General features: G+C 55.2%; 2 protein-coding genes across 2 annotated transcripts; one reads left to right on the forward strand and one right to left on the reverse strand.

The window, feature by feature from the left end:
* Positions 1-153: 153 nt before the first annotated feature.
* On the forward strand, positions 154-4,903 carry G647_05191 (uncharacterized protein; the record flags this gene model as incomplete). Its single annotated transcript, XM_008729523.1, has 2 exons — positions 154-4,633; positions 4,692-4,903. 2 exons carry the CDS (start codon positions 154-156, stop codon positions 4,901-4,903), a joined length of 4,692 nt encoding a protein of 1,563 aa, XP_008727745.1.
* A 1,340-nt stretch (positions 4,904-6,243) lies between these two features.
* On the reverse strand, positions 6,244-7,601 carry G647_05192 (uncharacterized protein; the record flags this gene model as incomplete). Its single annotated transcript, XM_008729524.1, has 2 exons — positions 6,244-7,491; positions 7,548-7,601. The coding sequence occupies 2 exons, from the start codon at positions 7,599-7,601 to the stop codon at positions 6,244-6,246; spliced, it is 1,302 nt and encodes a 433-aa protein (XP_008727746.1).
* Positions 7,602-13,798: the final 6,197 nt, after the last annotated feature.

Below are 13,798 nucleotides of genomic sequence, written 5' to 3' on the forward strand. Positions count from 1 at the left end.
TCAAGCTCCCCAGGGAACCCCCTCGTCGTTCAATCCTGAGCGCCAGTGTGTCTTTCGGTCTCTCTAGGCATGACCTCAACTGTGGCACAGATGCACTTGGAATAGCACCACGCTCCGCCATTTCGATTGTCTCACCTCTCCAGACCTGCCGTCATGGCAGCCGCAGCGGTAGCAGGGAGCGATGACTCCCTCAACAACGGCCTCCACGCGTCGGTCGATGGCATGACGGACCCTTTCGTGGACGATGGCCAGTCGAGACACTCATCTCACGCCCACCGCTACTCTAGTCTAGTCGACCCCGAATCAATAGCCCTCGGCGCAAGCATGTCGCCATCGCATGTCAAGCGCAGTCTGGTGGCACACCTTGCTGAAACCGAACGCCGGCTACAAGATACACAAAAGCTTGGAGAGTCTCTGCTCCTGCAGCAGTCGGAACTCAATGACAAATTGCGTGAAGTGGAAGAGCAGCAAGGCGAGGCGGAGATTACTCCCGAACTGCGGCAACGACTGGCCGAGCTAGAGAAGGAACACAATGATGTTGGGAAGGAGATCGCAAGAGCACTGCTGGGCCCCAAATCTAGAGCTGTTAGTGGGGAAGAGAAGCCGGGATTGGAGCCATCAGTGTATGCAAGCCAGGCGACGGCATCTCCATCGAAGGTAATGGCTCCCAGTCGACGGCAACGGAATCAGCCCAGCAATCGTGGGGATGATCTCCAACTTGCCGCCGATATCAGTACCTCACTCCTCGCTCAAGTGCGCCAGCTCCAAATGGCGGTGGCCGAACGAGACGAGCTTCTGAAGGAGGCCAAGTCGGAGCGCGATCGGCTGGAGAAGGAATCCGCCATACATACCCAGCGCCTGCGAGCTCTTGATGAAAGCGAACAAAAGTATAAGGACGAGAACTGGAATCTGGAAACGCAAACCCACGAACTGCTTGCGGCTGCCCGTGAGGCTGCCGATCGCGAAAAGCGGCTAAATGCCACCTTGGCGACTACGACGGCGGAAAAGACCCGACTGCAAAGTGAGATGGATGAGATCAGGGTTGCCTATGAAAAACTGTCAACTGACCACGCAGCGGCCAAGAAGGCTCATGATTCCGAGCTGCATACGCTCAAGCGTACAATAGATTTGGGCGATAGTGACAGGTCATCTCTACAGCACAAGATCGAGGAGTTGACAGCCCAAAATCAGGAACTCGCCCGAGCCGTTGCTGCTCGCATCCGCACTGCCCAGCCGGAGATGGCTCCTCTGACCGATGAGCAAGAGGAGAGTCTGGAAGATGTGGACCCCCTGGAACAATCACCGCCCCCGTCACCTACGAAGGCTACTCCAAGACCTGGAGCGTTGGAGTCAGAGACGCTACGCAGCTCGCTACACCATGCACACCGAATGATTCAAAACCTGAAGAACAACATTCACCGTGAGAAGACGGAGAAGATCGAACTCAGACGGATGCTCCAGGACGCCAGGGACGAGCTTGAGCAACGGCGCGGAGACAGTTCCTTTGGAAGCGGGAACAAACGCCAGAAGACCAAGTCGGACACTTTCAAAAAGCAGATTCGTCCTGACATGCTGGGAGGCAGCCGGCGGGCTCGAACCGATGTCGAGCTTGAAGATGAAGACTGGGAAGATCACACCGTCGACACGCCGACACATGGGTTCGCTCCGAGGCATCTGGCCGTGCCAGGCCGCGGCGAAGGCACCACAGACGCAAGCGATGCATACCAGACTGCCAACGAGACAGAAGGTAACTTCGAGACGGCGGATGAAAGGCAGACCACGGAGAGCGAGGACTTCCAGACCGGCGCAGAAAGCCTGGCTGGCGACAGCACAGATGATCTCACCGAGACCGAAGATACAGCCTCGCATCGAGCAGGTCCTCGTCACGGTCCGAGACCGACTCTCACGTTCAGGGCTGCCGGCGATCGGCAGTCATACATTAGCACTGCCTCTGATGACGATGAGCTCAAGACCCCTGTTGTCACTCAGACTCATAAATTCCGTCTCAGGAACGGGCGCCAATCATTGGCTCGGTCTAGGGTGCCTACTGATAGTACTCCCACGAACTTGGACCCGGAAACTCCTTTGCAAGATTCTCCAGCAACTGTCACGAGTGAACGCAGTCTACCTGCTGGACAAAGCCTGTTCGCAGAGTTGGGCGAACTTGATGAAACCACCAGCTTCGGCACTCCAAGCAGAGTAGCTAGCCTCGCTTCGGCAACGTCGACGCCCGGCATTCCTACCTATACACCAAGCAGACGGGTCACTCAGCAAGAGGCGCCAAAGAGCGCTGTGAAGGTGGCAATGGTTGATGCTGGGACAATGACTGAGGTGCCAGAGCCGGAACCAGGTCTTGTCGCACCCGTGGCTCCTGGGAACGTCACCGAAGTGCCTGTGGCCGACAACACCAGAGCGCAGTCGCCGCTTCCCTCCGACTTTCCCCTGCCTCCAACAGTTCCCACTTCGCCGGTCAAAAACACCGACCACAGCACTCAATACACTCCGCAGACAAGTCCGATCAGGAACACTGCTTTCATCACTCCACCAAAGACTGTCTGGGATGAGGCACAAAGTCCAGAAGCTGACCGCGTAGAAGACGTGGCTGCACCTCAGACACCTATGCGATTCGATTATTCCGGCCTGGTAATGCACGACACCACGCCCGCGTCCCCCGACACCCCTCAACATCTCCTGCCGCCCGAACAAAAGACCCTCACCTTCTCCACGATTCAAGCTCAAGCGACTGAACCAACTCCCCCCATACTCTCCTTTACCGGCGTCAGCGCTGCCACCCAATCTGATGACCTACCGGGCTCCCCTCGAAAGGCGGAGAATACAACAGGAGCTGGTCTACTTGCTTCCGCTGCTGCTGCCTTGGGCTTCGCCAAACCCAAGGACAATTCTGGCGCTGTGGTGGCGGAAGATGAGACCAGTGAGCCTGAGAGGGTTATGAATCGGACGACCCCTGAAAATGATCTCCCTCTCCAGGACATATCTGGGAATAGTGTCGCTTCGAAGGCGGTTACACCACGTCTAGACAAACAGGATCAAGAACGACGGCTGCCGGTTACTGCCAGGCATGACCAGTCCTCTCAAACACTCCTCACTGCCTCGCAGATCGAGGAGGCACTCCGACCTAAGACCGCAGTCCCTATTCCTCTTCCTGAACCTGCGCAGCCAGCACAGAGTGCCACGAGGCCGATTAGCCCAACGCAGACAACAGAAGGGGCTCAAACCTATGACCAGGATGGCTTAGCCACAATGAAGCAAACCGTAGATCTTGGGCCAGCTGTTGCCGCCCCTATGCCGTCGCCGGTCAAGCGCCCGTCGAGTGTGTCAAGCCGACGGACATCCTTTACCGCAACACATCCTCCTCTCCCGTCAGACCACAAGGAAGCCATCGCCAAGGCTAGCGAACGTCCCCTATCGCCGGCAAAAGAACTTAGCAGGGCGACGGTTATGGGCCCGCCTCTTCTTCCCGCCTCGGCCATGCGTCGACCTCGTACGCCTGGAGAATCTGTGCGCTCGCCGACTCGGGACAGCAACGCTCCCAGAACCTCTAATGTCAGTCGTACTCAACGTGGCACTGTCACGTCTCAGTTGTCTCATCGTTCATCGGTATCATCATTTGCCTCTGAAATTGACGAAAGATTCAACATGCACCGAGGTGGCCAAATGTCCGCTCATGGCTTCGGTACGGACCCAAGAATCATCCAGGCTATCACCCAGACGATGATTGGCGAATTTTTGTGGAAATACACACGAAAGGCTGGCCGTTCTGAAATGTCGGAGACGCGGCACCGTCGGTATTTCTGGGTGCATCCCTACACCAAGACACTGTATTGGTCGGATCAAGATCCACAAACCGCTGGCAGGACAGAGCTGAAGGCGAAGAGCGTGCTGATAGAGAGCATCCAAGTGGTGCCAGACGACAATCCCATGCCACCTGGGCTTCACAGGAAGAGCCTGGAAGTGGTCACTCCGGGGCGACGTGTAAGATTTACAGCAAGTACAGGCCAAAGACACGAGACCTGGTTTAACGCACTCAACTATCTGCTCCTCCGTGGGGAGGAACAGCAATATTCTGCCGGCGGCAATGACATTACCAGAGATGACCTCGACGAATTCAACGTCAACGGCGCTGGTTATGGTGCCACGTTGGTACCAGGAGGCAGCCGCATGAGTCTTTCTAGCTACAACTCTCGGACAACTCGTGGCTCAGCTGCCCAACGACAGCAGCTCCCAGCCGGACTGGTTGCCTCCAGCAGCACACCTAGCATGCCCCGGGGGTCTTTGGCGAGCCGAACAGCACCTAACTCGACTGTGCGAAGAAGCCGTGCCGAACAATCCCAGGATGCGGACAAAGACCGCACAGTTCGCGCTAGCAGTGTGAACCGCTTTTCACGTATGTTGGGTTCAGTAACGGGCCGTACCTCGAGAATGAGCGAGCCGCAACCTGTCGCCACTGCTCCTACTGTCGGGCGAACGAGAAGCGAGGGTGGAAGTATCTACGACGCTAGCGTTGTCAGTGATGGCCACAAAGACTCTGCCGAGGAGTTGAGACAGGAGATGCTGCGGCAGGAGGAGGCCATCTGGTCGGGAGGGCTGGAGAATGTACGAGCTTGCTGTGATGGTACGTCTAATCTTCAAGTGGGCTGTTTAGTGCCAGAAAATGCTGACAGTAAATCTAGGCAAACACGACGTCTCGACACTCAGTCACAGCCATCGCCACGCTTCTACCGGTGGTCAGGGCCATCGAAACATAGGCGCGAGTTTCAGTCTGAGAGGATCAACGAGACGGCGAGAGCAGAGCTCAACGCCGGGCCCAGCTGCGCCTTCAGCGGCATCAGCGATGACCGCTACTACACCTACGAGACAGGCGGCTGCCGTCACGGCGTCATAGAGGGCGTCGCGGCTGTGTAGATCCAGACTGTTGGACGGGGTGCGATGATTGACACCATTTTTTTCACCGGCTTCCTTCCTTTGGACTCTTTTCCTAGTTGTCGTGAGAAAAGTCTTCGGATCTTCGACTTTGGACACATCAGGCCCACTCCTACTAGATTTTTTCCAACGTCTTTGAAATGCCTTTTGCGAGCATCGCAACGAGTTGCCTTGACGAGTTCATGATGGGCTGGAAGGGGGATTGAAGCGGTGTTTGCCAGATGGATGGGCTTGGGGCATGGGTAAGGGGGGGGTTTATGGATGGCTGCATGTTCGCAAAATCTCTCTCTTCGCCAGTGCATAGTACGTAACGTCATTGTCCAGAATGAATTTCGAGATGATTGCATGCGCTCTTTACAAATTGCTCGCTCTACGGTGCCCCGTCGTGCCGGCCCGTTGTGATAAAGCTTTATATTGGATGCTGGTGAGTCCTTCTTCTCCAAGGGTCCCCTGTCCGCCACCATGCTAGGTCCCGTCCACAGTACGGGAGTACTGTATCTGTGCGCAAGGTATGGATGGGGAAGGTGTTGGTGCACCTGGACTTTACGGAAGCCGTACAACAGAGTAGCCGTACAACGGAGTACAGCACACGCAAACCTACGTCGCTAGGCCATTCATTCATTCATTCGTCATTTGCTTCGTGGTACTGGTGTTACGGAGTACATCTCTGATACCCCCTTCAAACGGCTCAGTCCATGCCTCGTACGTACGTACGTACTATACTGCAGTTGGCCGCGCCGTCTTTTTCTGAGAAATACCGCCTGTAAAACCTCTCACTGCCAGCCTGTCTCGAGGAGAGCGCCTCTCTTGCCCCCTCATCCTCTCTCACACACCACAGACACACACACACACGCACTCTCTCTCTCTTGTCCCCTTGGATCTGTTCCGGCCTGTCATGTTCTGCGTATCGCCTTCCTTCCTCTCCCTCTCCCTCCCTTTTTTCCCATAGCTCGTATGAGTGTCGACTCCGAGACGCAGTGTACCCATGCTTGTGGCCCTTTCATGTGCACCGTTCTTCCCTGCATGTCGCTCGGGGCGCCGTTCAACCGCACGGTGCGTGGGCTGCAAGTCCTCCGATGTGCCACGTTTTTGGATTTTCATCTTCTCAGGGGTCCCGGAGCTACAAGACGCATATTAGGTGACTGGGTCTTTGCAGGATGGGTCTTGGCGTCTTTCATGCTGTGGCGGATGTGGCCGTTCTTTGTCCCACCGATGCTAGACCTCGGTTTGATAAGCGTGGCAGCCAGATACGGATCCGTCAGGGGTGACTGTGGTGTTTGCAATACCAGTCCGTCGACCCGATCACATAATGTAAACCCTGCGGACCTGATCCCAGGTGAAGCTCTCGCCAGTGGTCGGATCTCTAACCTCTCCTTCCTTGCCGATCTGCAGGTCTTGCATGCCATCGGCTCCGGCACCGCCGCCACCGGCCATGACGAGTTTTCTTTGCAACTCTTCTAGCCTCTCACGGCCGTATATGCGACCGTTGGGCAAGACGACGGGGTCGGGCTCAACGAAGCTGGTCGTATGGTGAGCGTAGGGCACATTTCGGGCTAGTTCGTTCAATTCCATACTGCAAATCGGACACAGGGAGGTGTTCGTTGCGATGCGGGCATGGCCTGGGGTCGACGAACTCGCTGGGTTGTATGCGCTGTGACATGCTGGTGTCTTCAAGGCTGAAAGACCCGATGATAAGGCAACGTGCAAGAGTGGTTGGACCGGAAGCGAGAGGAGCGTATGATGCGTCTCGATGAACAGGTTGGATAGATGGCGCCATCTCTTGGGACCGAAAAGTGTTTGATATGGCTCAGCTTCGGTCTCTGGTGACTGTGCCAACAGACCAGCCGCTTGCATGATAGCCTCGGCCCGGGATGAAGTATGTGGTGTCAAATGCTGTTGAGCGTATTGTCTTGCCTCGAGTTTCTTGGCCGTTGTACCGGCTCGGACAAGCTCGATGAACTGTTGCAACCTCAGTTCAAATTCCAAGTCGGTCGTTTTGTATGGCGATTGGGTCATTTTCTTGAGCTGGGCTCTGTTCTCATTGATCCAGGCGAGGGCTTCCTTTGTCTCTCCTCTGGTGAGCGAAGAGGCAATCTTGTGACATGTGATGAATGTGTCGAGGTCGATCAGGTGGGAGATCTGCTTCGACTCGGCCAGCGAGGAGGCTGTTTTGGAGTAGCCCGAACGGAGGAGGTAGTCAATCATGAGCCGGTCAAGGCGAGTTCGTGACCACTGCTCGTACTTGACGTCCACCAAGGAGGGGATTTCGTACAAGTCTTGCAGGTGCTTTATTCGCTTGGCCGAGTGGTCATGTAGAGCTTCCTCTTCGGTGTGCAGCTTCTCTAGTTTGCGCTTGAAGTTTTGCATCCGCTGGATCATAGCGTCGAGAGAGGCGAGGGTCTGGTCCGGAGTTTGGGACGAGCTGAGAGCCGCATTGGCCGTCTCTTTGAGGGCGGGCAGGATGTAGTCTCGTTCTCGCTCCACATAGCGTTGTGTGTTCCTGAAATTCCGTTTGACGAGTTCATGGGGGAGTCGGAGAAGAGGCTGGTCCTGTACGTATATCCGTCAGATGCTGCAACAGGGACCCAGAGTGAGCAGCTACATACAAGAAGGATATGACTGTCCGGGTTGAGTTTGGTGGCGGTCAATTCTGCCGCCATTGTGCAGCTGAAAGGGTGTCAACAGGCGAGTGGGCAATGTGTAGTCGTCCCTTATCGAAGCTGATCAGCCTTGCACCAAATCAGAACCAGGTTATCGTTGCTAAGTTGGTGAATGAGCGGACAGTGAGAGGGTACGACGTCGACAAGTGGGCATCCACGCAGCGAGCGACAGCAGTGTTGTTGCTCCGCCGTACTTTCTACGGTGTAACACGCCACACCCTTTCCGAAATTGAGGACAGCCACAGAGCCACACAGCAACGACGAGGAGCGGCCTCCATTCTTCACCTCACGGTAAGTTCGATATCCTGGACTCGCAGACTCTCTCTTTCTTCAATGACGCAGAGAGCACGACTGCTGCTCTAGACTATGTCTGTATGTGCTTGCAATAAAGCCCCTCAACTTGTTTCATAAGAGAGGGCAGGATTCCTCGAAAGACAGGCATCGGGTTCGAGTAAGGTCGATATTGTTCTGCCGTCTGGCCTTTGGGCTATTGGGGCCTGCGTAGAGTCACACAATGGACAAGTAGAAGGAGCCAAAGAACATGTTCGTCTTCGAAAAGTCCCTTGACGCTCATCACACGATCCAGAACCGGCAAGGAACCAAGTAGTATCATTGCACACCATCACAGCTCATGCCCCGACGGTCACGCGCCACAAGGTCGAGCCCATTCGTTTGCCGCGCCTGTTGGCCGGTGATATAGTCAAGAACAACCGCAGCGTCCATGTCTTAAAGTGTGTAGGAATGGACAAGCATGTTCCGCCGTCTAAACTGAATACCACCCATGCTGCCAGATACCCGGTGTATCCCTGAAAAACCCTGTTCACAATCAAGGCCATAGTCCCGTAGAAGGCCGTTGCCCTCGAAGACTCCAGGGTTGGCCCGCCATTGGACATCAACTTCAGATACTGAGGGCCGTCCATGAATGCAAAAATCCAGCAGCTGAGGACGATGCAGGCATGGTAGAGCCCAGATTCAACACCTGAAACCCATCTCGACGTTGTTTAACGTCCATCTTTCTTCGCAGGTCAGTATGTGCCCACGACACCACATGCCCATTAACGCGGGCAACCAAAAACTCGCTTGAGTGCGAGCAGGGACTCGAGGTGCGCTGATCTAACGGGCGGCGAAATGCAATCGCCATTGTCGGCGTCGCATGCTACTGTGAGATCCAGCAGGACAGGGTCACGAGGTTTCTTACCCCTTCGCAGCATCAAGAACAGCCAAAGGACCTTCCGGGGAGCAGGCGTCCGTTTAGGTTTCGGAGCTTTGACACTGGCTTTTCAGATTCAGCCTCAGAGATGCCCCGTCGCGCTAGAATACCCTCAGTTACCACGGTCGAATGCAAAGTATGTCTCGGATGACAAAATCGGTGGTTGGTTCCGGGCGTGAGTCTAGACCTAGAAAGACGTCTCCGTATCAGCAGCCCAACAGATCGCTTCGCTACATCAATGACGTTGAGTTGCAACTTTCTGACAAAGTGCGGTGCTCGAAAGGGCTGGCCTTGATCGACCTCGCATGCATATGTCTTTGGATCGAGGTAGGGGTTCGAGTTGCTGGGATCCGAGCGATGGTGGAAGAATGGCCACAGAGCTGACCCGAAGCCGAGAGACATTCGATGCGTGAAGCGAGCCATTGACCATATCTCTGGACCCGCAAGCCGAGTCTTGCAGGGCCTTCAGATATGGTCACCTGTCCACTTTGGTCGGGTAAGGACCCATTGGGGAAGAGCGAGTCGGCATCGGGGTCATTGCTGAACATTGCTGCACCAGCCGAGAGCACCAACTAGACCAGGGAGACTGGAGACAGAACTGAATATTTGACGGTCTAGACCAGAGATCGCCCGGTACCCAGCCCACGAATAACTTCTTCTAGCCCATGCACCGGGACGCGTATCGAGGAGCCGGCGAGCTCGAGCTGGAAACGAAGGGTACGAGTACTCAGGCTCTGGTGAGGGTTAAGTGAATGAAGTGCACCAACAGACGCGGGGTACATGTACCGAGATAAACAGTCTAGCCTGCATTGCTGGGCTGTAATAGGCTATGTTTTGTTAGCCGTGTGAAGACAGCTTCAGCTTGGACCAAACCACCCTTGGACTCTTCTCACTTCGCCGTTACATGTGGGTGAGGCTCATTCACTGGTGGAAAAGCGTCCTGGATGATGGTGGCGGTTGCGGGGATTTCGGGCAGATCAAGCAACGATTGCCTACTCCGTGCATAATGATGATGCAGCAGGCACCACAGGTGCTCGATACTCGTACATACCCGAAACGGCCACCTTTATGTGGTGGAGACGCGTTGCCAGCGAACTCCGCAACACCCAAGCCTGGGAGCTGGAAGCCGTCGACGAGCTGTCTGCTGTACTGTCTCTGGTCGACTCGCCGAAAGCGAACTCGAACCTTGGCAGGTTCGCGATTGTGCTCGGAGAATTCTCCAAGATCTCCTGGGAGAAACCTCAAAAAGTCAAAGTGAGGTTTCGTGGCGAAGCTGTGAGGCTCAAACACTCCTCACAACTTCTCGATGTGGAGATGATCGTTCGGCCCACACCTGGCGGGGATTGCGGGTTTAGGAATCGCTGTTTCCGTAGAGCCACCGCAACGGTACTGCATCCATGTACTGTACGAGTAAGAAGCCAGTCGGTGATCAAGGACTCTTCAGCGATAGGACTCGGTGATGAGAGCCAAATTCGCTTCTCTTTGTGCCTGCGAACTCCATTGGCTCACATTGGACGACTGCGAAATGCCCATGCGGCAACAGTTGAGTTCCTCCTAGAAGTCACACATTCATCGTCCTTGCAGACGTCTCGCGAGCCGCCAGCCGTTTCCTTTATAGTCGGATAGAATGCGGGCAAGGTACGAGGAGAAACTTCGACGGGCGGCTACAATCGCGGCAGGCTCTCACCAGAAGCGCTGTGATAGTACGGCCCGTGCGATAGAGCCTATACTCCTAGCGCGATGGTAAGAGACTCAGATGAGCTGGTAGTAGGTGCCGTGTAGACTCCGACACAGCTGGCGGCTTCGTCAGATTTGAACTACTGGACATCTAATGCTTCATGAGCAGTCGCAACATGTAGATGAACACTGGACACTAATGGCTCAGAAATCTGTCGGATTTTCAGGAGCTCTACCAGATCAACAAACCGCCAAAGCTGCATCGTCGAGCCAGGTGCTCCATGGAGGCGTCGATGGCGAAACACTTGTGACTGTGCAGATGAGCGAGGAAGCCAGGAATTGCGGTGAACGTTTGCACGGGTCATTAAGCAGACCCGAAAGACATAGGGGGCCGTACTGTGTAAACAGGCAACGGATTTTGCAAGGTAGCGTTACGAGCAGGGATTGAGTGTGGAATGAAGAACGGGACAGTGGCTGGCGACATCATCGTTGAGGCACTTGCGTTCTACAGTACTCTTACACAATACAGTCTCGCGCCAGCAAGTTCGCATTGCCCTTGAGCGAGTAAGGAGCACCGGGCCTGGGTGTGATGCGAGCGCTGCTACTCGTACAAGCGGATCATGATTCGACACCCCCGATATCGTCTTTCCTCATCTTGAATCACGCCAAGTGTCAACTGCTGTTCGCATCCTAGCGAAGTGGTACATCTCCCCGTCAAACAGCTGAGGGATGACCTGTGACGGGTGAATGAATGTACCGTGAACTGGAAATGGCGCGTCAGCCACATGAAGCCAGGCTTGCACAATGTTCATTTTGAGATATTTCTTGAAAGCTGCCATGGTGTAAATCCCAGAACGTCTGCAGATCGGCAGACTGACGTGGAGTGATTTGAGGCCTATCTCACACTTACGTGAAAGGCTTCGAAGGGTGCTGGTTCACACGGGGTTTATTCACTGACAACCCCTGGATGGACAAAATTGTACGGAGTACTCGCATCTGAAATCGCAGAGAGGAAGCAGACCGTGCACATCTTGAGCCTGGAGGCGCTGCTGATCGTGAATTTGGTGTGCCTGGTCGACTTCGCTTGCCGAACTCCGTGGCGTGATCGGTGGTGTAATACGAGTTACAGGGTAGCTTGTGGAGACTAATGCTGGGCCTTTTCGTCGACCGGCCAGTCATCGACACAGGGATGTGTTGAGATGCTGTACTGTTACGAGCAGGGGCGGGTCTCGTCGGCTATCGACGTATTTCGTACATACTGTTGGATGGCTAAAAGTTTCCTCACTGATCACCCACAGATACATGCATTGGCTAGTTACTTGGACAGGCATGATTGTAGCTGAAACCTGCCCTGGGTTTCCGCATGAGCGATGGCAGCAGTCGCATATCCGAAGTCACTATGTGGCCCTTGCCATATAGAGTGCGCGCCGGGCAATCATGAGGACTGGCGCTTAATCGCACAAGGGTCGCGTGAATGGTCTAAAGTGGCGAACCGTAGACAGCTTTTGAGATGCCGAGCACTCCATGCTTCCCTCTGTGGTCCCCTGGTGTTCGAAGTACCGGGCTAGAACAGAATGCTCTCCAGTCTTATCAGTAGATCTGCAAACCTTCCAAGCTGTGCGAGTACTGGGGGACCATCGAAGCAGTCGTACGAGTTCAGCTTGCTTTGCATCCATAGAGACTTTGGTGACATCATGACAGTGACAGGCATCATCAAGACAATCCCAAGACTGTCCGGTGGCGAGCGGCGTGTCCTCGATGTACTTGCACACAGTACGAGCACACGCGTCTTATCTCCGCAAGATTACGGGCTCGCTTTCAAAAGACCCGGGGGTGTGTTTGCTCGGCAAAACTCCTCGCGTTGTACCCGTCACGGGCAGCAACGATGGGAAGATCCAACTGCACATGATGGCATTTGGGCGTCGCGGTCGCCGGTGCATCTGGGCAATCTTCAGCCTAGATTGGAAGCCGGGAATGTCTCCATCCACGTGGCCGGACCCAGCAGAGCCACCCTGGGATGGGCTTGCTCTTTGGAGCGCGACACCCTGACTTGGCCGGAATGGTGCAAGTTTGAGTTTGGGCCATGGTCAACTTGCAGATGAACGGGGAGGATCTCAGCTGTGTATGGGCAGCAGCCGAGCAGCCGCCCACAACAGTGCCTGACAGGTGTCCGGAGGCGCTTTCCGTGGCGAATCTAGACTGCCGCGACTGCCCATGAGCGCCCTTGGAGGAGAGGACGATCATCCAGAGCCCAGGGAGCCAGGGCTGTGAGGGCCTCAGTCGACCACTGGCCACTAACCACTGGGTACTCCGTACAATACGTAGCAAGGACTCCGCAGCTCCGCAGGCAAGCCTCACCACACCGCCACAATTCCGCCGCCCACTGTTTCCCTGCTTGTTCATTATTCCTGCACTTTGCTTCCAGCCAGAGCGTTCCACCCATCTTGGTTGCCGGATACGAGGAGCATTGACCTTTTGTCGTTTCTACTCCGCTCAGATCGCGTTTAGACTAGATAGGTCGTTATGCCTGTCTTGGAAATGATGATCGTCTCTGCAAGCGAGAAGTCAGAGCGAAGACAGTACTCGTACCACTTCACCTCGTCCTCACAACCAAGCCACTGACGAGGCGCCTCTAGACGCTGAGTCCAATTCTCACCAACCATTTGCGTCTCCATTCCGCCCGCAGGTGGATCAATGTCCCTGCAGGTTCATGAAATCATGTTCGAAGTCCACGCGGTCGCGCGGGCTACCGTTCGGTAAAGTCATGCTGACAAAACACCCAACAGACCGGAGGCGTTTTGGTGACGTGGGTGGAATCGCTGCTGCTGGACTGAACAGCACTTGCGCGCTTCTCCCTGCAAACGAGCATTTCTCGTCCAATCTCGGCTCCGGCCTTAACGCCTCGCCCCCAATACCGGGACCTGGAGCTCGCTCTAAGAGTGGCGTACCTACAGTAAGAGCAACGTTGTAACGGGAGGGGATGTGTGAGTCGCTTAGAGGCTGAATGGTATTTTTGGACATGGCGCTTTGTGTGCGATCCACTTGCCTCGCGCTAACTGGGGCGCTTCATACGTCGGTTCAGGGCGTACTCGTAGCAGAAAGACCTTCTGTCAATACGGAGCACGTACGCTTGACCTCCACACTACCCTGTACAGTACCATACTCAGCCATACTTTGATAGCCGCCTGAAAGACCGCGGTCGAGGACACTCACTCCCATCAAGCCACTGCGCCGCTCTTCCAGTGGCGCTAGCGTGATGATCAGCCAACTTGACCCCGGGCAGCAGTGAAGCGCGTCTCTAAGATCTGGG

This window comes from Cladophialophora carrionii (assembly GCF_000365165.1).
Source record: "Cladophialophora carrionii CBS 160.54 unplaced genomic scaffold supercont1.4, whole genome shotgun sequence".
NCBI lineage: Eukaryota > Fungi > Ascomycota > Eurotiomycetes > Chaetothyriales > Herpotrichiellaceae > Cladophialophora > Cladophialophora carrionii.